This window comes from Sinohyriopsis cumingii, unplaced genomic scaffold (assembly GCF_028554795.1).
Source record: "Sinohyriopsis cumingii isolate HCF-2022 unplaced genomic scaffold, ASM2855479v2 utg000198l, whole genome shotgun sequence".
Lineage (NCBI taxonomy): Eukaryota > Metazoa > Mollusca > Bivalvia > Unionida > Unionidae > Sinohyriopsis > Sinohyriopsis cumingii.
In genome coordinates this window covers 2,492,094-2,516,796 of record NW_028315875.1, presented here as the reverse complement: position 1 = coordinate 2,516,796, position 24,703 = coordinate 2,492,094, and the positions used below count along the sequence as shown (strand labels likewise).

Genomic DNA, 24,703 nt, shown 5'->3' with positions numbered 1-24,703 from the left:
TAATGCCCTTTATTACAATGTGATTCCAGGTATAACACAGTAAAACTGTGGAGCCCATTACCAGAATGATACAAATACAAATACATTTTAAAAATTGAGAATTTTCAACATCCATTTGCTGAAAAATGTATGTTAAAACCATCATACTTCAGTTGGTCTATTACATTTATGTGAAAACCATTGTACTTTAGTTGGTATATAAAACCCTTGTACTTCAGTTCATCTATTAAATGTATGTGTAAACCATTGTACTTCAGTTGGTCTATTACATGTGAAAACCTTTGTACTTCAGTTGGTTCATTACATGTACAGTGTGACCCCGCTATAGCACGCTCCATCATAACACAAATTCAGATATAACACAGTTGTGATGTGGCTCCCAAAATTTTATATACATGTATTTTTCTTGTACACAAACAAAAAAATACTTTCTTAAAAGTATGGGAAAAAGAACGTAAAAGTTTATTATCATTTTGGGGGAGAGATCGCACATGAATAATATAAGACAATTTTGGCATAGCTCCTCAACTTTTATATGTATTTTTCTCGTCCACAAAGAAAAAAATTCTTCTTAAAAGTACAAAAAATAACGTAAAAAGTATATTCTGGGATTAAGTAGGGCTTCGCCAATATCACAAACTGTGATTTTATTTTCCTTATTGGTGGCAAAATATACCAACTGGTGATATTTTTTATTCGCGACATTGTTGGCTGTTTAAACTTGTATATACAACTATTGGTTTGGAGTGGAGAAATTCAGAGGCCCCATGAAAGGAAGCCACAAACTTTATATAAAATGCACTGAAATTTATTTATTGTTACATAAACAATTTCTTTGTCCATATTGACAAACCATCTTCACTGTGCATTGTTATATCATAATCCAATTATGTTGACATCGAGCACTGTATGTTGTAAGATATTTGCTCTTTGTTTTGGTGACATTTCTGGTAGCCAAGATCAACCAGACAGGGTATTATCTCATAATCTATTCTTTGTTGGATTTTCGGCCGCTTGCTTGTAATTAATATATTTACATACTCTGACATTTGTATGTGGATGGTAAGTAAAATTCCTCTTCTTTTCACTCAGAATTAAATCCTTGAGAACACTCACATTTTCTGTACTAATCCTTGTCATCAGACCAGAACACCTGTGTCCCTATCATCCGTTGCCCCTTTGTTAAATTTCTGATGCATGCATGAAGGGCAGTATTACAATGTAAAAAAACCACAAAAAAAAACCATCTTACTTGTTGGTCTATTCAATAAGCAAGGAGGAACAGTTACTACAATCAACTAAACGATGGACAATTCCTTTTTCAAAAATGTACCCAGATAAAATAGTTTGCTGGAATTTAAAAAAAAACAGATTACCTTTGACGCACTGACTGTTATGAAAACGTACTATGCAAATGGAAAAAACCCAGTCTCAATCATGCAATACAATTATTTAATATTGCCACCACAAGAAGAAACGGGCATTTGTTTGGTTCACCAAAGCTGTCCCTTTAGCAGTGACTTCAATAATGCATGCACCTTTCATCAAAGAAAGCGGGCTACAATCTTCAATAAAAACAAAGAGCTTTTCTTCAAAGGAAGTCAGTACCAAACTTAAACAAAAGCAATGGAATCTGATGCTTTCTTTCATTTTCCAACAAGACTCAAACACACTTACTGTGCTGTGAAAGTTTCCTTTTTGCAGGGAAAAAGTTTATGCTTACGAATGCTACCAACGGTGGCCTAAAACACAAACTAATTTTTACTGACTTGGAATGTATTGAAAAATAAATGTGCTTCATCATTCATTACATGATTGTGCAATGTTTATCCACTGAAATCAGACGTATATCACCTGTGACAAAATTATTGAACATTTTAAATGTGTGTGTGTGCATATTTTGGATGGAATTACTTGTTTTGTGCATTCAATATATGTGATGAGTTTCACAGTTGAGTACATGGTGTCGATACTCTATTCATGCTATACATTAGACTTGTATCTATAAACAGTATACACGTATATGTACCAATGCGTGGTTCTCAAAATAATGTAAAATATATGTGCCTTCTCTGTTTTCACTACAGGTGTAATTTCCATTTATTATGCATTGATTTAAGATGGTAACTGTGCCAATGAAGCATGTATTTTACCGCCAACATTTATTACCACCACCACCCCCCGTCCAACTTTTTTGGGGTACATGCATCATTTTCTTCAGCTAACTGACCTGGTTTCTTATAACATGGTTCGGTCTATAACACAGTCGGGTTCTATGGCTCCCAACTACCTTGTTATAGCGAGGTCACACTGTATGTAAAACCCATTGTACTTTAGATGGCCTACTAAATGAATGTGAAAACCATTGTATTTCAGTTGGTCTATTACATGTATGTAAAAACCATTGTACTTCAGTTGGTCTATTACATGTATGTATAAACCATTGTACTTCAGTTGGTCTATTATATGTATGTAAAAACCATTGTACTTCAGTTGGTCTATTACATGTATGTGAAAACCATGGTACTTTAGTTGGTCTATTACATGTATGTTACCCCGAGTGGCCGAGTGGTCTAAAGCACTCTCCGTTACGGATCACTGCCATCTCACCTCTGTTTGCATGGGTTCGAGTCACTGATTCAGCCAATGTGGATATGTGAGAAAGCTTGCCAGGAGCTTCTCGTGGTTCGGTGGTTCTTTCCGGGGGTTTTCCCGGGTTCATCCTCCACCATTAATACTGGCTGCCATACATAGCCTATCATGTGGTGAAAAATGGCGTTAAACTCCACAACAACAACAACATGTATGTTAAAACCATTGTATTTCAGTTGGTCTATTACATGCCTGTCAAAACCATGGTACTTCAGTTGGTCTATTACATTATGTGAAAACCATTGTATTCAGTTGGTCTATTACATGTATGTCAAAACCATGGTACTTCAGTTGGTCTATTACATGTATGTGAAAACCATCATACTTTAGTTGGTTTATTGCATGTACAGTCGACTCTGGTTAACTGCACAGCCTTGGGCCCGTCACGAGACTGTGCAGCTAAACGACGTGTGCAGTTAACTGAAGTACGGTACAGTACAGCTTTAAATCAGCACGGCACGAATATAGGTGAAGAATAACATATAAAGATGATTAGAATCCACTCAACGTTTATTTAAATGAAACAAAAGTCTACAGTGAACAGCACTAACATCATATTGTTAAATCAAACACAACGAAATTTACGATTTCCGAAAGAAATTGGCAATTGATGTCTGCACACAAGTTTTACTAATAAGTTGGTGAATTGCCGACTCTATTTTGTAAAACGGTTCAAACAGCTCACATTCTCTCTGTTCCATAAATCTGCATAAATTCTGGAGTGACTGAATAGCAACTTTAGATGAAACCTGGTCATCTACTGCATCATCGTCATCACTTCTTTTGTCATTTTCTTCTTGTTTTGTCTCTGTAAGAGCTGCAACGATAACTGAGTCGTCAATTTCACCTTCTGTCTGAAGACTGTCATCTATTGCAACATATTGTTTGAATTCTTCTACATTCATGCCATGTGGCGTTTCGAATGGGGTTTCGCCGGTATAGGTGGGGTCATCAAGTGACTCATCATCAGAAGGCACCAAAAAAACTGGCCTGCCTATAGCAGTTTGCTACGGTTGCCTGTGTTACATTGCTCCAAGCATTTCTAATCATATGAAGTGCATCTAAAACTGTCAGCTTCCTTGTCTGGTTGGACGCTTTTTCTTCGGGAGATGATCCATCAATGTCTGACAGTAGTTTTCGAACAACAAGTGATCTATAGAACCTCTTGAAATTCGCTATAATTCCTTGATCCATTGGTTGAATCAGAGAAGTTGTGTTTGGAGGAAGGAAAACAATCTTAACATTTGACAGTTTGATGCTGTCGCCGTCAGCTGCACAATTGTCGCACAGCGTAATGATGAATCTCTTCTGCAAACGTATTTGATTGTCAACGCGCTTCAACCATCTCTTCCAAATTTCTGTGGTCATCCAGGCGTTTTTGTTTGCCTCGTACTGTACTGGCAGCTTTTTCAAATTCTTAAAACATCAAGGGGATTTGCTTTTGCCAATCACCAAGGCATCCAATTTTTCGCTACCATCCATATTGCATGCAAGCAAAATTGTCAAACGATCTTTGGCAATCTTACATCCCGGTGCTTCTGCTCCTTTGAAAGACAAAGTCCCATCAGGTAACGCCCGCCAGTACAACCCAGTTTCATCGGCATTGAAGATGTCTTTTGGTTGGTAGTCTTTAAGGATTTTGGGTAGAACATCAATTACCCATCGTTCAGCTCCAAAGTCGTCTGCATCCTGTTTTTCGCCATGTTGTCATTTAAACTGAATTCCATTGCGCATTTTCCATCTTTCCAGCCATCCATTTGTTGGTTTGAAATCATGCAAACCCGAGCCATTTGCCAATTGATTACCTTTTTCAAGCAACAATGGTCCACTTATCGGAATCTGTCGACTACGAGCTTGAGCGAACCATTGTAACAGCGCTTCTTCAACTTCTTCGGACTTGCCACCTCATTTGCGCTTCTGAGAAGGATTGCTGTTATTTTGCCAGTCTTCAATGATCTTCTCCTTGTTCTTGAGGATTCGCGAAATCACACTGTGACTAACACCGAACTCAAGTGCAACACAGGCATGACTTCTGTTGTTCTCAACACATTTTATGACCTCAAACCTCTGAGCTAACGTCAGGGATTTACACTTGCGAGTAGTCATATTAGACTGTAAAATAAACGCTCATAAATTCAAGGTTGAACTTCCAATGATTACCCCCTGATTCAAATCATGGTTTAGAGTAAGGTTTTACCATGCTGTAATATGATTGTTCCCACGCTATTGCTCCCTGGTGGGTGGGAATATACATGTATCTACCACCTATAGCGTCCTTTACATGTCAATCATTTACAAAGTCGCATTTACCGGCTTAATTGTCGGCTTATTTGAAGCGCTACAGCAGTGGACTGGCAATAACTGATCCTGACTATACATTGTGCAGTTAACCGGAGTAAAATTGTAATGAATAATGTGCCACAGGCAGAACATTTATCGTGCTATTATCTGGAGTGTGCATTTAAGCGAAGTGCAGTTATCCAAAGTTTGTTCCCATTGAAAAGCATTGGGAAAAAAATGGGACTGGCGTGACTACATGCAGTTATCCGGAGTGTGCAGTTAACAGATGTGCAGTTAAGTGGAGTCGACTGTATGTGAAAACCATCATACTTTAGTTGGTCTATTACATATATGCAAAAACCATTGTACTTTAGTTGGTCTATTACATGTGTGTAAAAACCATTGTACTTGAGGTGGTCTATTACACAGATTTGAAAACCATTGTATTTCAGTTGGTCTATTAAATGTGTGTTAAAACCATTGTACTTCAATTGGTCTATTACATGTATGTGAAAACCATTATACTTCAGTTGGTTTATTACATTTATGTGAAAACCACTGCACTTTGGTTGGTCTATCAAACCATTGTACTTCAGTTGGTCTATTAAATGTATGTGAAAACCATGATACTTCAATTGGTCTATTACATGTATGTGAAAACCATTGTACTTCAGTCTATTAAATGTATGATAATATGAGTTGATGGAAAACAACATGAACTTTAGTATTAGTATTTATTTCTTTTTAGAAACATTTTTATTCCACAGAATTAAAAGCACAAATATTATTAAGTTAATAAACGTGTCACATTTCCATCAACTAAAATGATTACCATATGTGTAAATGGCTTTTTTTATATTCTTGACCCCACCCATCTTTCGCAACAAACATAAATGCATTTTCAGTCATTCTCAATATACCATAGTTTCGCACATAACACGGGCAACACAGTTATGGACCCCACATTAAAATAAGGCACATATGTATGATGCTATAGACCAACAAGTGGTTCTCTCCCTTTTTCCTGACATTACTGGTGGCCGAGACCAAAAGTGCTCAGCACTGTTTGTGCTGGAGTTTTCAGCCTTGGCTCTCACTTCCACTCGTGCATCAACAATTTAAAAAATTTCAGATCAATAATCAAAGGTTATAAGTGTTCTGTTCTGACAGGGGTTATTACTAAAAAGGTGAGTGTTCAGAAAGATTTAATGCTATGGATCAAAAGAAGAGGGATTTTACTTACCATCTGCAAAACAAAGATCAGTCAAAATAAATGTATTAATTACTAGTAAACAGCCAATAGTCCAACACAGCAGGAGGCTGAAAACTCCAGCACAAATACCACCAGTAATGTCAGAAAAAAAGGCAGAACACTATTTGTTGGTCTATATGATGCCATTACATGCATGTGTGGAGATACCACTGTTCATACAATATAACACACATCAAGTATTAGAATTATTAAATGTGTTTATCTGTTGTCATATCAATGACACCATGCAAAGAAATGTTACCAGAAAATTTATCAAAATAAAGCTGATTTCATATTAAGTGAGCATTTTGCAAGATTTACCAAAAATATTACAATTGCAATCCTGGCAGGTAGCTTCTGAGAGTCTTCTATCTAAGTCTCCATGTCAAATCGAAATATAAATTCAAAATAATGCACAGCTAAAATGTAATTCAGTATTATGGTAAACTTTAATTAAGGTACCTTTCATGCACAGTGGAGCAATTTTGCTTTCTGAGTCATTCACAAAGTGATACAGACTGCATACCAATTTGGCTAAAGGAATTTATATACTTGTGTTATCTATGCAATCTCACTTCATAGCTTAACAGTTCAATTAAGTAATCCAAAGATACAGGAGAAATTATGTTTGGATGTATTTTCACCAACTGTTCAGCGGAAACCAATATATGACTTACAAATTCAATTATCTCTCTTTTAATCTACAGTTGATAAAAAAATATTGTCTAGCAGTCAGGAACAAGTTTAAATTCAGCTGGGCAATTAATATTTCTTTTTCCTAATCTAGTTCAAAATTTATAAGGCAGATATTGTACAGCTTCTTTGTAATTTTAATTCTGACTAAATAGAATGTTTCCGCCACATTTTATCACTGAATTCTGACTTGAAAAATGACTCTTTTAAATGTTTGTAACAATAATTGGACCTCAAAAACGCTGTTTACTGCAACTTACGGCTTCATCTACCCATTTGATTGACTGCACTGCTGCATCTGAAATCAACAGATCCTCAGTCTGGACAGAACTGCTGGCAAGATCTCTGAAAAAGTGAAAACATTCTGAATGTTAGGATGCAATGTATGTATGGTATATCCCTCTGCTAGCTGTCAGAGCATTCTCAATTGGAAATGCAATCAACCTGGCACTCCTCAACCTTAATCATTCATTCAAGGTGAGTGGAGTTTCTTCATGTTTTTTCCAATTTACAACCCACCACCTATCCCCACACTTGCTGTAGGAGTGATGGGTGATTACTGTCTCCAACAGGATAAAATCATCCAAAAGAATACCTGAATGAAATTACATGCAATGATGACTAAACAAAAATATTTAAAAAATCATTCTATCTCCTTAATTCAGTCACTGAAGCCTTGACTCCACAATATAGGCTGGCCAATGCAGTCCCATGTAAAGGGTGGGACAATATATGACTTTAAGTAGGTCCAGATTATTACAGTAGTAATGGAAGCAAAAATGTATTGGCTGGATGACACTAGTTTCAGACTACCCCACTGCAAGCATTCCCACATATTTTTGTTACTGGAGTGCATGCGCCCCTCATGGTCCAAAATGAGGGTATATGGATATGTTTTAGAGTACACACACCCCTCATGGTCCAAACCGAGGGTAAAAGGATATGTTATGGACTACTTGTGCCCCTCATGGTCCAAACTGAAGGTACATGAATATGTTATGGTCTACTTGCACCCCTCATGATCCAAACTGTGGGTACATGAATATGTTATGGAGTACATGCACCCCTCATGGTCTAAACTGAGGGTACATGAATATGTTATGGACTACTTGCATACCTCATGATCCAAACTGAGGGTACATGAATGTTATGGAGTACATGCACCCCTCATGGTCCAAACTGAGGGTACATGAATATGTTATGGACTACTTGCACCCCTCATGATCCAAACTGAGGGTACATGAATGTTATGGAGTACATGCACCCCTCATGGTCCAAACTGAGGGTACATGAATATGTTATGGAGTACTTGCACCCCTCATGGTCCAAACTGAGGGTACACAGATATGTTAGGAGGTAAAGACTGGTTTGAAAATCAGACAGGTCAACAATGGTATAATGCATCTCATCATGTAATACATATCATTCTTGACAAAGAATCTCATCATGTAATACATATCATTCTTGACAAAGAGTCTCATCATGTAATACATATCATTCTTGACAAAGAATCTCATCATGTAATAATATCATTCTTGACAAAGACTCTTTCATGTAATACATATCATTCTTGACAAAGAATCTATCCTGTAATACATATCATTCTTGACAAAGAATCTCATCATGTAATACATATCATTCTTGACAAAGACTCTATCATGTAATACATATCATTCTTGACAAAGACTCTATCATGTGATACATATCATTCTTGACAAAGACTCTATCATGTGATACATATCATTCTTGACAAAGACTCTATCATGTGATACATATCATTCTTGACAAAGACTCTATCATGTAATACATATCATTCTTGACAAAGACTCTATCATGTAATACATATCATTCTTGACAAAGACTCTATCATGTAATACATATCATTCTTGACAAAGACTCTATCATGTAATACATATCATTCTTGACAAAGACTCTATCATGTAATACATATCATTCTTGACAAAGACTCTATCATGTAATACATATCATTCTTGACAAAGACTCTATCATGTAATACATATCATTCTTGACAAAGACTCTATCATGTAATACATATCATTCTTGACAAAGACTCTATCATGTCATACACATCATTCTTGACAAAGAATCTCATCATGTAATACATATCATTCTTGACAAAGACTCTATCATGTAATACATATCATTCTTGACAAAGACTCTATCATGTAATACATATCATTCTTGACAAAGACTCTATCATGTGATACATATCATTCTTGACAAAGACTCTATCATGTAATACATATCATTCTTGACAAAGACTCTATCATGTAATATATATCATTCTTGACAAAGAATCTATTCATTCACAGTGACTTAAGGTTGCATTGGTTTGCTTTCATTGTTAATTCCTAACCATGACTATAATCTTAATAAGAAATGTAGCAATTTGACCAGGTGCTTTAAAACATGAATAACTCACGAGTCCTACTTAACCTCACATATCCTGAACAGTAGTTTCCAAATTTAATTGGGTCATGACCTCATTACAGACCCAGTTATAAATATGTTCAAGTTTTGATGATGTTTCAAAAAAAAAATTTTGCAGTTCATACACAAAATTATAGGACCAACGCACTCATCTGCAAAACATGGCAATTTTGAATAACATAGTAATGAATGTAGTATAGGGCTTTATAATGATGTGCTAAACTACTAAAGGGTATTGATATCACATTCACAGTAGGGACAGAAATGGAATAGAAATCTAGGAATCATTTACTGGAAGTTTAGGACTGATAATATCCTGAAAATTGCCCATTTTAAAATTGTAATTTTTGTATTCCCTCTCCTATCCCATGACTGTCATAACTATAAATTGTACCATAGTCTACACATGATATGAATTTCACTATGAAGGCATAAATATCTGGACTTTTCTCCCTGTCTGGATAATTTGTGCAATAATGAAAATTATCAATTTTCCCAAATATTTTGTCCAGATAATTAAGGTGGCGCTCTACAGTTTTATATTTTGCATAGGTTTAGAATTTTAAAGAAAAAGAACTTCCCCAGGTTTCTAAACTGGGTATATCAACTATTTAATAAAAAGACCCTTTATACATTTGGGAATTCATTCATTGCACTTTCAGAAGCTGGTATTTTCTAGTCTGGCAATTTTCATTTTCCTTATTTTAATAGCTGCTAAAGTTAGTATACTTTTGACAAATTCAGGCTAATTTTGTTAGCACACGGGAGCAGTTATTTTAGTTAGCAGTGTGCTCAGATCATGTACAATTTCCACAAGTACAATATCCTAAGAATTGTCAGCCACATTACATCAAAGTAGCATAGAGGTATGCCAACATTCTCTCCACTGTGCATCTTTCAATTGCAAACAACTTCAATATGTCACTCTGTCAATAGTATATAATAACTGGTGAGCACCCCCTTAAAGCACACATAGGTATTATTATTGTATGATTTAATTTTGATTATATGACTAAAACATTTAAGTTGCAAGCATCAAAACAGTCCTTTTGAATCATTATCCCATATTTCTCCCCTACAGAACAGTATTTTTTAGTGGCAGAGTCTCACACAAACCCAGCCCCCACTCCCCATGATCAAAAGTGAACTATTTTAAAAATGCACATTACATTTTGTCAACATAGCAAATAATATTATGCTGAAAGACAGGAACATGAAACTAACCAGAATTTTTCCGGAGATAAATTTTACAGTCTGAAAAGGGATGAAATAGATGAGATTCATAAAGGTCAAAGGTTAAAACATTTGCTTACTGTTTAACATGAAAGAATGCAAATTTGCTTTGTCATCATTTACTTTTTAATTTCATTGCAAATAAATGAAAAGAAACATTTTCTCTTTATATTTCTTTTACTTAATCATAATGCAACAATTATAAATTTAAGCTGACTTTATTCATATGTTTTAAGACTTCAACATTTCCCATAGTTATGGTCACTACTCACACAAACATGCCTCAAGGCATGTTATGTAATCAAGAGCAAAATAAGCATAATTAGCTTATTTTTATGCATAAAATCAATGTTAATGCACAGTTTTGTTCAATACATTATACATAATGATATGAAAATAAGAAAAATAATTGCATAAATTTTCATATTTGTTTAAAGGTGATGCTCTACAGCAGGGGTGGGCATCAAACTACAGCCCACCAAGGGTTTTCATGCAGCCTAGGAACAAGTCATCATTCGCACTGACTCTGTTTATGTTACTCTGTTTATCAAATACTAACAACATATTAACAACTGAAAATTATTATGTTTTTAGAAAAACCTTTTGTTTTTGCTATTTCAAATATTAATTATTTTACTTAATGAACTATGCGGCCCATGACAAGGTGTAAATTTGTGTATGCGGCACTTGCACTGGAAAGTTTGCCCACCTCTGCTCTACAGTTTTGTATTTTGCATATGATTAGAATTTTAAAGAAAAAGATTTTCCCTGGCTTTCCTCACTGGTTATACTGACTATTTAAAAAAGACCTTGTATATCTAAGGTATAGTTCAAAGAACCTTTAATTCCCTTTATTTTGGTGTATGATTGATGGGTGTAATATGGCTTACTTCAGATGTAGACTGCTCCGGTGCCTAGTGGTTAGAGTGTCAACCTTAGATGCAGGAGGTAATGAGTTTGAACCCAGGCAGAGTCATAATAAAGACTTATAATATGACTGGGTGGGACATCAAGCTACATGTCTGCGGCATGATGCCCCTCTGCTAGACATCACTATAAACTACCACACTGCAGATGTCATAGCGATATGACTGAAATTTTTTAAAGCTATGTTAAAAATCCAAAACACACACACACATACTCTAGATGTGCACCTTTCAAGAAACTGTTAGCTCCACTTGGTCATTTTCACTTCCTGAACTTCAGAGGTAAATTGTACAAAAAAGAGCTGGCAACTTTTTTTGCATTTTATATATTTGGTACTTTGCACTTTCAGAAGCTGGTATTGTCTAGTCTGGCAATTTTCATTTTCCCTATTTTAATAGCTGCTAAAGATGGTGTACTTTAGTCTAATTCAGTCTGATCTTTTGGGCACAAGGTAGCAGTCATTTTAGTTAGCAGTGTGCTCAGATCATGAACAATTTCCACAAGTTGTATATCCTAAGAAATGTCAGCCACTGTGCATCTTTCAATTGCAAACAACTTCACCTTACATATGTCACTCAGTCAATGTACATAGTAACTGGTGAGCACCCCCTTATATCTTTACTGTTAGAATGGTGTACTGATGTGACTGGCATGTCCACTGCTTGTTGGAAGTAGTCTGGGAAACCAGTTTGCATTATATCCATACTTGCAAATAAATGAATAACGTTATGATTTATAAATAACAAAATCTGTTGCATTTCTGGTGTTTGTGTTTTTGATTTGTAAAACTATGTTAATTTAATGTTCACATGTACAGTAAAACCTGTCTTGAGAGACCACTGCCATTAGAGACCACCTGTTTTGAGAGATCCGAATCTCCTTGCACAGATTTATTGATGATATAGTGTTAAGACCTGTTATGAGAGACCACATGTCTTCAGAGACCATTATTTTTGGACAGAAGGGGTGGTCTTTCAAGACAGGTTCTACTGTACTACCATTAGTGATATCGAGTCTCAGGCCCGGCTAACGTGGATATGTGAGAAAGCCTGCCAGTAGCTTCTCGTGGGTTGTTGGTTCTTCCCAGGGTTTTCCAGGGTTCTTCCTCCACCAGTTATACTGGCCGCCATGTATAGCCTATCTTGTGCTGAAAAATGGCGTTAAACACTACAGCAACAACAACCATTAGTGATAAGTGTGAACCTGCATTAAATGATATAGTTACTATTCTATGATTTCTGTAAACTCTGGGCAAGTTCACAAACTGCATCAGGTACCACGTTCCTTAATATGTTTGTTTAAATATTAACAAGATCAATTAAATAAAGTCCATCGAATCTCAATCATATACTTGGTGTCCAGAATTTGGAAAACAAGATGTCCCGTAAATTTGAGAGGCTGGATATTTTGGTTTATTAAGCTAATATTAAAGTATGACACCCTAAATTCAGAAAAATGGAAGAAATTATGAAAATGAATGTCTTGGGAATGACAGCCAATATTGCAAAGCCTGCCATGACATCACAAGTTAACAGCTAACTCACAACTTAATTGATAGCTGTGTTAACAAGAGTGGTCACATAAATCAAAATCAAGTAACTCAAAGTTTTTAGTTTCAGTACCTTTAATTATCATTTAAAAATATGTAATTCAATTAACTTTTAATCCCATTCATTTTAACCATTTATGACTTCTAAGTTTTTGTTTTAGACAAAAAATTTCATTATTTTTTATTCTTCACTAAAAAAAATTAATTAAAATAATTCATATGAAATATCATTAATTCAAAATTCATGCCAGTCAAAAATGTGGATGCTGGCAGATACTTGTATCTTGTTCACCCAGTATTAAAACAAAATTATGAAATGAGTTCCACCAGAAAAAAAATATTGTCCACAAGTCTGATGTAGAGTGTACAGTGAAAGAAACTAACTAGTTATGGCATTATATTCATTTCAAAATGTTATGACAATTGTCTGCAAGCACTGATCCAAACAACAGATTTTGCACTGATGAACATACATTACAGTGACCAACAGGAAACAAAATAGTTGAAGGACTAAGAGCTAACTAAATTAACAGTTTGTTGGAAAACTGACTATGGATGGAAAAAATCATTTTGACACAAAAAAGCTTTAATAAAATATATGTCTTCAGTTTTATTCTATTAGAAATCATTCTGCATATAGTTTGAGAAAAACATTCACAATTAGGAATTCAGAGGCAGGGGTTTCTGGCATACAAAGGGTTAGTTTTGATAACCAGTTTACTGACTTTAAAATCAATCTTCCATCCTTCGATTTACCATCATGATAATGGTGCATGACTATTCATTCATTCACAGTAGAGTATATTGGTCATATTCATTTACTATGTCAATAAACTGTTACAAACTACTAAGATTTTTTTTATGATATTATTTTGCATGTGAATATTTTCCAATTTTTCCAACAGGAAATAAAATAAAGGTTAACTTCAATAATTCACAGGGTGCTTTAATTTGAATGCAAGAGATGTACTTTATTTAGTGCAACTCAAAATCTTCAATGTACATGTCGTTATACTGTGTTGAAGCAAGCTAACTAAATGCAAGCATTGAACAAATTATCGTTTTTCGTTCTTGTCATACTGGAAGATCATTTTTAATGAGTATCGTATTTACATTTTCAAGGCAAAATAAAAACGTAATTACTGGTGCACTGATACAATATTCTAAAGCAATAAAAAACAACCCACTAATGCTCAATTCTTGTCACTGATCAAATGATACACATTTCAATTTGGTAGACATAATAAGGAAACAGAGAAAAATGAAATATATTTATTGACTTTTCAAACAAATTAGATCAATTTACAACATTCCAATGTAATAATTCATGCTGATAGTCACATAACAACCACGGTCACCTTTTCTTTTTATGTCATTAATATTTACAAAATACACCGATCGATTACTAGACAAAGATGCAGAAAGTGTCCCAAGACTTATAGCACATAAAAAAATTGCTATAATTTTATGTCCCAACAGTTATAGGTCATTACAAAATTACTTTTGAAAATGACTGAGGGTGTCCCAAGACTAACAGTCATTATGGTATAGGGATATAAATATTCTGAATACTTAAACTTTGAAACTGAAGGAATATGGTATGTGTTTTTAAGTTACCATTTACCATTTAATTTATTCATGTTTGCTCACTTTGAAAAAAGCTTCAGCTAAACAGGGGCAGTAAGGTGTCAAGTAACATGAAGAAGGGCTGAAACCTCTCTCACTCTCATATTGGGGCATGTTTTATTTTAATCACGAGGTGCAAGAAGAAAAGTTCTCTCTCTTAAAAAAAGTAGAAATAACATTTTAGCATCAATGATACAATTTTCCTATAGATGGTAATCTGAAATAGCATACAGTGACATCATTTAATATTCATGGAACTGGAGATTATCATAATTTCATTCCACACAGCATCAAAAGTTTGATTTGTAACTCTGTACATTTTTAGGTCAGCATCATTAAATGTTGCCAATAGTATATAATTCATTCAAATGAATTAGTGAAATGAATTAGGAACTTTTTGCTACATTTAATGATGCTGACCTGAAAATTTACTGAGTTACAGAAAGGATATAATTTGCAATACTGTGTGGAACAAAGTGAAGAAGACAAAGCTGAAGTATTGACCTGGCTTTATCTTATAATCCGCATCAATTTATATATGGATGAGGGATGGAAAATTTTGAAAATCTGCAAATTCGGCTTATACTCAAAATTAAAGGCAGACAAATACGGTATTAGTAGTTCTAAGTTCTGAGAGTGGTAGAGTCATAAAGTATTAACAACTCTTGTTTCAAATGTATTCCACCAAAATGTTGCTGGAGTAAACTCCTTCATTGTCTTACTCAGTATTTATTTTCTTCTTTCTTCAGTCTTTCCTTAACAGAAGATACAATTTGCGGTAATGCTTTGAAAGGAAACTGAATGCATGCACAAATTTAAAATCTTGCCTATAGTAATAATAATCATAAATTGTAGTGTCTATATATATGACAAAAAAAAAATTTGAATAGGCTTTATACATCTTGTTTTTCTTTCATACGCCTTTTTAATTCCTTGGATGAACTATGATTTAATATTACTGAAGAGCAGGATCTGTGAGTTTACTTGTTTATTAGCTGCATCTTTAACAAAGAATGCTATAACCAGACAGTAGCATTTGGTGCTCTCTTCAATTTCATCCTCTTGACAATATAGTCTACTGTTAAAACAGAGATTTCCTTTTCACAATTTTGGTTTCATTAGGAGCAATCAACTACATAAATGGATAAGAATCAGAACTGGTCATAAACATTTTTGAAAACATAAAAGGCATTCTTTCTGATAGGCTCAGATTCAATACAGTGCTATTCCCACATTAGCTGTAACTTTTTGGAAATGGAAAAAATCAGCATATATAAAATTAACGGCAATTGGCTGCAAGGTCAATTAATTTTGGAAAAGATAATCCTTTTAATCTTATCAACTCAACTGTATGTGAAAACATTACTACATGAGTGTACATAATACCACAAGTAGTTCAATTCCAATAAACAAAGACAAACAACAACACAGTGCTACTAGGCATTAACCATCCAATAACAATGTGTAGTATGAAATTAGATCAAGTGCAAAAGTAATTGTTTATATTTACAGGAAACAATAAACATGGTTCCCACACTTTTCTAAAGATCAATTTCCAGGTCATTTCCAGGGTTTTTCCAGGATGAAATTAATTTTTTCAAGGTTTCACATATTACCATTAATGAATGGAATTAAAGAGCATTTTAGATTATAAAACATGCATTTTCTAAATCTAAAGCTGTTTCTCTTTCAAGACTCTCCAAAACATCTAAGTCAGAAAAGATGATCATGTACAAAACCATAAAATGTATCACACAAAGCAAGTTGTATTATACTCATATAAATTGGCAAGTAAAGTCAGGTAAAAATTCTAACTTTATTTTGCTGACCTGCATTATGTTGCTAAGTGGGAACAACATAATGAACATAAATTAGTTTTGTTTCCTTTTAAACCTTTAATTCTAAAGAATTCTACAGCAATATATATATACATATATATATATGCATCTTATAGACAGTAAACAATTCCTGTTACAGTATTTATAAAAAAAATACAACAATAAACGCAAATAATTAGAATCTTGTCCTGTAACGAAAAGAGTTTAGCCCTGAATTTATCAGTGCCAATATAATTCCAAACAAGAGTTTCCAAACAACCTATTCTCCTTAACCCTTTACCTCATAGAGCATAGTGACAAAGTGCAGCACACTATAAATAGAACACCTGTTACCTAGTCGACAGCATATGCATAGGTCTGCCTGTGAACTGTTAAGCAATGTAGTGTATGTTACGTTTAACAGCAGTTTTAACCATTTTACATTTTTGGTACACATCTATTATATGTGGAAAAATTTTGATTGTAAAGTTTGATTGTTATAGCTGTATAATTATTTTTCATGGAAGAATGTTTTATGTGCTTTAAAATCGAGAGAGAACTCGTTCACTGTCATGTCAGTGAGGCAGCGTGACCAACCGTAGCTGCCATTTCCGATACTCAAAATTTACAAGGTTTTCGTTTGCGTCTACATCACTAAGTCATCTGAATTTGATAATTTATAAAAACTAATTGCTGCCTACATCAATATCAGAGATTTTACCTAATTTATTGAATCTTTTGTGGTTGTGATTCTAATCGTGAAAACTTCGTACGTACTGAATGAAATCTGCGGCCGCCATTTTGGAGAGGAGATTAAGACCCAGTTACTTTAAATAGCAGATATCGACCAGTGCATAAATAGCGACCACATGATCTGACGTAATTGTCATTCGAAGAAATGACTGTAGTATCTAATAGGGGGGTTTTCCCTGAAGGTGGCGCTATGAAAACCAGCTCAAAATGGCTGATGTTTACAGCAGGCATCAAAAGGCGCTTCCACGTGAATCTTGTAGAGGTGTCAAAAGGCACTTCCATGCGAATGGAGTAGAGGCGTCCAAAGACGCTTGCATGAGGCAAAGGGTTAAGATGATCTGGTTAAAAATACATCATTTAAAAAAAAATCAAAATGGTTGATTTAAATTTTGACAAAAGACCTTCAAATTTATATAGTAAACAAGGACTGGATTTTCTGTAAAATCAACTTGTCTTCTTGTAATTTGTTAAACCAGTCCCCAAACCTGTACTGATATAAGGGCTCATATAGTTTTTCATATATAATACTGGGGACAACAATTTCTCATTTCAGCTCTGAGATTCAACAATTTGGACTACAAATCTGGCTTAAAATGAATAGCAGCCTGTTTTCTAATCTGGGTTTCCTCTGAATATTCTCTTCCCATTTTTCATACTTGGACATTTGGGTGTGGGGTCACTGCAAATGCATATCAAAAATTTGGAATTTGCTGCAACCTTGTGGTAGCGACACATGGTAGTCGCTTACCAGCGGGCCTATAAAATTTAAATGTATGTTATACTGACTTATACCTGTATGAAATCGATAGAAAAATGATTTATTTTCACAGAAATGGCAATTATTATAATCGTTATGTCTTTTAATCTGCTGACAGATGACAGACTAGACAAAACTATGGCATAGATGAAACCTGATCCTGTACTTGCCATTTGCATTACTAGTCACATGACTTCACAAATCTCAAACACGACATTGGAAGTCCAATAGTCACGTGATATCAACAATAAACTCCTTTTTAATGTTGTTGTACAGAAATTCAATTATATTAAACAAAAATCTGATACTTTTTGTACAAATCAGCAATCTGGCCAGTCTGATTTATCAAGCAGAAAGCACATGTCAACGTGGTAGTCACAATACAACAAAACTCCAGAAGTTGTTCTCGGAATATATAAATATGGAAAATTTTGTGTTCTTTCATTTTTCTATTTTTATTACAACCAGTTTACCACTTTCATGTAATGTTTTGTTTTAAAAAAATTCTCTACAACATTTGAAAATGTGGGTTGTTAGATTTTTATATTCATGTGACTAGCAATGCAAATCGCGAGTACCAGGTCACATTTCATCAACACCATAGTTTTATCTTGTCCTTCAGCAGATTAAAGACATAACGATTAAAATAGTCACAATTTCTGAGAAAATATATGATTTTCATATCAATTTCATGTATGTATCACTCGATCTAACAATGTTTAAAGTTTACTAGGCCATCCGGTAAGCAGCTACGCTTTGCCACTACTATGTTGGCCTCTTGTGACACTAGACTGGTTTTCATACCTTCCATATAAGAAAAGATACGGATATCGAGCTGACTTTGAAAATAAAAATCTACTAGACGAATCTAATCCACTGAGCGTTTGGATTTACTCAGCATATATGTTTATTGCAAGCAACCAAATAATCCATACTCATGCAACCTCCAAATATTCTGGTTAGAACTCAATAAATTTACTTAAGACTCAATTACATGACTGTTTCGGCAGTCAAGTGCTGGCAGAAAATTCATGGGTTTTTCCTGACTTTCATCAATATTTGCAAAATTCAAGGTCTTTTCAGTCGGGAAAAAATTATCATTTCTCCCGACCTTTTCCCAATATCTCCGTAGCACTGAATAAAGATCAATAAATAAACAATGACACAAGTAGTCCAAAAGAAACAATGACCTTTATCACTATTTAGGCAACACTGCATGGTGTTAGTACTCAGCAGACACAGTAAATTTAACTTGTGTTTTGGGCACAGATATATTGCCACTTACAATCACAGAAATTAAATCAGCCATATAAGAGACTGTCTTTGTTAGTGAAAATGAAAAGAGGGCATATTTTTGGGAAAAAAGGCCTTGCAGGATGTAAAAAACAAAAACAATAGCTTGGATGTAAATAAAACTGTATAGTGTGACACCATCCTAAAATGGCTTGTGGGAAATACTAATGATATATACAGAACCTAACATAAGTGCCCTTCAATTTCTGTAAGAACATCCGCATTGTCATCTTTAGCAATCGACATACACAGCTGGTTTGTGAATTACATACTGCAATAATGCATGGATATGCTAACAAGTCTACCTAACTTTCCAAAATATCTGACAAAATGATGCAAATATAACGAAATTTGTGCCATATATCGAGTCTGAAAACTATCCAAACTGAGGCTTATTAGTTAAATGTTCCATTGCCATTGTTTACTTAAGCTTACTGTAATACACGTTTAAAATGTTGACCTTGTAACAGATGTGACGTACTTTATATCGTACAAAAGAGACGGCCATAACAGTGCAGTCTTACGGACCTGGAAAGACGAGTCATTGACAACCACTATTAAAACATTGATATCTACATTAAGGACAACGAACTCCTATTGAGTTTCAACTAAATGCATGGTTATGAACCTTTCTTTTCTCCACGTTGATTTTATATCAACTCCATCGAGTGATTCGTCGGTAAACATTTTCGAAAATTTTCATTCATCTGGAATTCTGTGAGACGAACAGACAGACTATAGGCGACGAATACGACTAATTTATTGCTAAAACTCCGGTCCAGATAACTGGATCTAAAGTGTATATGTTTTTAATATCATAATGTATATGGACAAGGAAGCCTGAAATAGGATTCAGTGTATGATAGATCTGTTATATTCTTCCTAATGTATGAGAAATTTTAAAATTTAAAGCTTGTACAGACGCCATTATCGAATACAAACTTTGAATAGGAATACAATAATATACAGTGTAATAGGAATTATTTACAAATAAATTGCAATTCGTTGTAAAAAGTCCACAGAGCACAGTTGTTTTTCTTGAATAAAAGATAGATAAGATATACTTACCGATTATGAAATACATCAGCTGACTGTCATAAGTAAATTTTAAATATATTACAGTGCGTCGTTGAATGGGCAAGCAAAATTTACGATATTTTGAGAAGAATTAGGAGACAAGAGTGCAATTTTGCACTTCCGTTTTCCTTTGGAGAAAACGTGTATAAAATAGTGCTTTCATGTTTTGCTTTGGAGACAAAGGTATATATAAGTTTGCATTGCTATTTTGTTTTACATTTAGGATCGGAAGAAACGTATATAGCACGCTGAAATCTCTGAGATCAACAAGGTTTAGAATTATACTTTCGTGTCTCAAATATATGTGTGTGTTTGTGTGTGATTTGGATTTTTGAACGCAGCTTTAACAATATTTCAGTCATTTATAGTGATGTCTAGCATTGGAGCATCATGCCGCAAATATGTGGCATCATGTCCTACCCATTCACATTATCCTGACACCAGGATAGGCAGCTGTTAGAATCATTAGTGTATATCTTTTGTATGACTTGGCCGGGGTTCGAATCCGCGACCTCCGGCACCCGAGTCTCAAATATTTGCTTGGTGAATTAAAGTTTACGGAATGTATCATAACATATTTTTCTCTTGTTTTCACGACCATGCAAATAAAAATGTGATTTCAACTTTGTTCATAATTTTTCACTGTCATTACGTTTTGCTATAGAATATGTATGTATGTATGTATGTGTGTGTGTGTGTGTGTGTGTGTGTGTGTGTGTGTGTGTGTGTGTGTGTTTGGTGCACGCACTTACGCACTTATGCACGCACGCACGTACATGTATGTATATATGTATGTATGTATGTATGTATGTACGTACGTACGTATGTATGTATGTATGTATGTGTGTTTGCGCGCGCGCACTTATGCACGCACGCACGTACATGTATGTATGTATGTATGTATGTATGTATGTATGTATGTATGTGCCTGTATGACCACATTGACATACACTTTAGAGACTAGTGCCAAATCATGATGTACATGGTTAAGTGTTGTCACTGGAGTGAGTAAAACAAAACTCTGCAGAAATGGATGTTCAACGTTTCAGCTTTCTCAGCATATGTAACTTCATCTAACTTAAGAGGGGATTGCCCCTAAAATCTTGTTACGGCTGTTGATGTGTTTACAGCATGGTTTAAAATGTGAGGCTAGGTTCACAAATCATGTTGTTGACATGGTTGTTATGTGAATTGTTAGCAGTTTCTTTTATTTCCGCTCCAAACTGTTTCAGTTTTGTTCTCAATTTTACAGAGCTGTTGACCCAACACGTATATTTATATTCACACCCCTTTGTCTTAATTGTTGATGTTGTTGTTGCTGTGCATGTGCGTTCGTGCGTGCGCGTGTGTGTTCACATGTGTCTTCGTTGGTATTAAATTCAAAGCACACCTCTCGCTTAGATGATGCCACTGGGCCAGTCAGATCGTATCTAATAATATCCTTAATTAATGTATTTTATAAGTATTAAAGGTGCTGTATGTTCTTGCTCAGGATACATATCCCAAAATGACTTTTCTTTAAAAAGCAAATTAACACCCAACCTCCACCCTAAAATATAAACCAATAATAATAACCATGAACCCAGACCAGTAATTACTTTTTTCTTGTAAAAACCAACACTCACCCAGCAATCATATGTTCTTTTAAACCCTATTCATGGAACATTCATAAAACAATACGAAATGTTTCTTGCAAATTATACGATGTTTTCTTAATTACTTAGGACACATCACTTTGAGTGCCAGTGTTGTAACTGTTCATCCCTATCGCCTCATACTCCCTAGAATTTCAAATTCAGTACAATTAACACACAAATGCAAATCGTTGAATCATTTATAAATTAAAATAAACAAAATCCCCAACGACAAAACCATTATTTCCAAAATTGTTAAGTCCTATCGCTTTTGAGTCTACAATGTGGGCAAGAGGGAGTAATTCTTCAGATTACAAGTAATAAACCTTTTACAAGAAGTAATAGCTAATTAAGGTTAAAAAATACATAAAAAGTTTTATGAAGCAAACAGTAAGTTAAAAAATAGATAGTACATGGTTACAACACGCGGCTTATAATGTTTGAAGTTTCTAGATTGGATGTTTTCAAAGTTGTACCTTGGATAATCAAAAAAAAAATTATATATATATATATATATATTTAAAGACATACTATTATTACTCACAAAGTAGCTTTCGTTTCATAAAATTAATATATTTTCCTCACTTAAGTTTAATTCGCCCATCCGCCCACCCACCTAAATTAAACAATGTTTTCAAATACAAGCATCACTACAATGAAACTGTGTGTTCAAATCACACCATAAGGTTGAAATTTCATTTTCTGGGTAGATCCTCAGAATCAACGATACCTGAGATTATGGCATACTCGGAGACAGCAGTTACATGATAAAGTTAAGTTTGAATAGTTATGAGGAAAACGGGTGGGGGAGAGAAATGATGTAATGTTAGCATTATTTAAACAAGTTTATGGATAAAAGGTTACAAATAGAAAGGTCATACAACTGGCGAAAAAGAGAATGAATGAATTCATCTACAAAGGCGATAAATAAATTCCACGAGTATTAACAGCTGGCAATTCATTTTTAGGCCATAATAACAGACCTACAAAAGAATCTAATTAAATGTTTACCCCCTTTTAAACCTCGTCAGACCACTGTCATATTGATAATTGCGGTTAATCAATCACTGATTTTAACAAAGAAGTTCCAAACATGGAAGTTTCCTTGTATTGTTCGAAGATTAATTTGTTGTTCTTGTTCTGAAAACTAAAGACCCATATTTTTCCACCATCTAAACTTAAAAAGTAAGCAGGCATTTCTTTCTGATATAGTCATCGTTGTATTTCTAAACATAAATACTATTTCTTCAAATATATTAGACTTGATTGCATATTAAACAATTAAAAAATAAAACACTAATTTAAAATAAAGGTTTAAAGAACATTGTTGAATAAAACTTTAATAAGATATTGAAATAATAATATGATACAAAAATGTAAATCAAAGGAGCTAACAAATTAAAGGAGATGAAAGGAAGATGAAATACCCTGAAATGAGAGATTCTCCATCCGATCAATACACATACACAATGCATAAGCAAGCAAGACATAATTGTAAGTAAAGACGCGTCAATGTTAGCCACATGAATCTGACCAATGGCAAACGTACATCGCTGACATGAAAGGATATGAACCACAAATGATGGAATTGCATTTGGTAGTGAAAGATGTCTTCTCATGGTGCGCTGGAGCTGGAAACATAATGTGAAAGCAATCAAAGAGACGATATATAAACACTTTAAAAAATATTGTAATAAGCGAAAACCAGAATAGGTACAGGGAAATAATTATATAGCAGTACGGTCAATGAGCAATTGGAAAAAGAAAATACAGAATTTATTTTTAACTTACTACGACAAAAAGCTTCTATTATGGAATAATTTAATATAATTCTTAAGACGAGAAGATATAAATATTTTACAGAATATGAAAAAGAAAATGGTTAGATGTATTACTTAACCTTAGGGGCCCCGAGTGGCCGAGTGGTCTAACGCGCTCTCCGTTACGGATCACTGCCATCTCACCTCTGTCTGCGTGGGTTCGAGTCTCGGATTCAGCCAATGTGGGTATGTGAGAAAGCTTGCCAGTAACTTCTCGTGGGTCGGTGGTTCTTTCCGGGGTTTTCCCAGGTTCTTCCTCCACCATTAATACTGGCCGCCATGTATAACCTATCGTGTGCTGAAAAATGGTGTTAAACCCTACTACAACAACAACAACTTAACCTTATTGACGGATACAATTACGTCTATCAATGACGTAGATATAATAGATATGTTGCCTATTAATGCCAATGACTTTAACAATAGATCAAAAGTATGGATTAACTTATTGGGTTATCTGACAGCTGATACCTAAGTGTAAAATAAAATAAAATAGGAAGTTATGTTTTGCACGAAGAAATCATCCTATGGGCGAGGAAGTTATGTTTTGCACGAGGAAATCATCCTATAAACGAGGAAGTTATGTTTTGCACGAGGAAATCATCATATAGGCGAGGAAGTTATGTTTTGCACGAGGAAATCATCCTATAGGCGAGGAAGTTATGTTTTGCACCAGGAAATCATCCAATAGGAGAGAACATATGTTTTGCACGAGGAAATCATCCTATAGGCGAGGAAGTTATGTTTCGCACGAGGAAATCATCCTCTATGCGAGGAAGTTATGTTTTGCACGAGGAAATCATCATATAGGCGAGGAAGTTATGTTTTGCACAAGGAAATCATCCTCTAGGCGAGGAAGTTATGTTTTGAACGGGGAAATCATGCTTTT

The 24,703-nt window shown here is 34.5% G+C and overlaps 1 protein-coding gene across 2 annotated transcripts in view; it reads right to left on the bottom strand.

The window, feature by feature from the left end:
* The window catches only part of LOC149774579 (cytoplasmic dynein 2 intermediate chain 2-like), a 67,426-nt gene extending 43,417 nt beyond the window's left edge, over nt 1–24,009 (bottom strand). The window contains exons 1-2 of one of the 2 annotated variants that reach the window (XM_089945044.1): nt 23,895–24,009; nt 7,138–7,222 (exon numbers count right to left, since the gene is read on the bottom strand). In XM_089945044.1, coding sequence (XP_089801170.1) covers nt 7,138–7,222; nt 23,895–23,953 — 144 coding nt within the window. In that variant the 5' untranslated portion in view covers nt 23,954–24,009. Of the gene's footprint in view, nt 1–7,137; nt 7,223–19,911; nt 20,046–23,894 lie in introns of those variants that run through there. The other variant, XM_089945043.1, reaches the window with a different exon arrangement.
* Nucleotides 24,010–24,703: the final 694 nt, after the last annotated feature.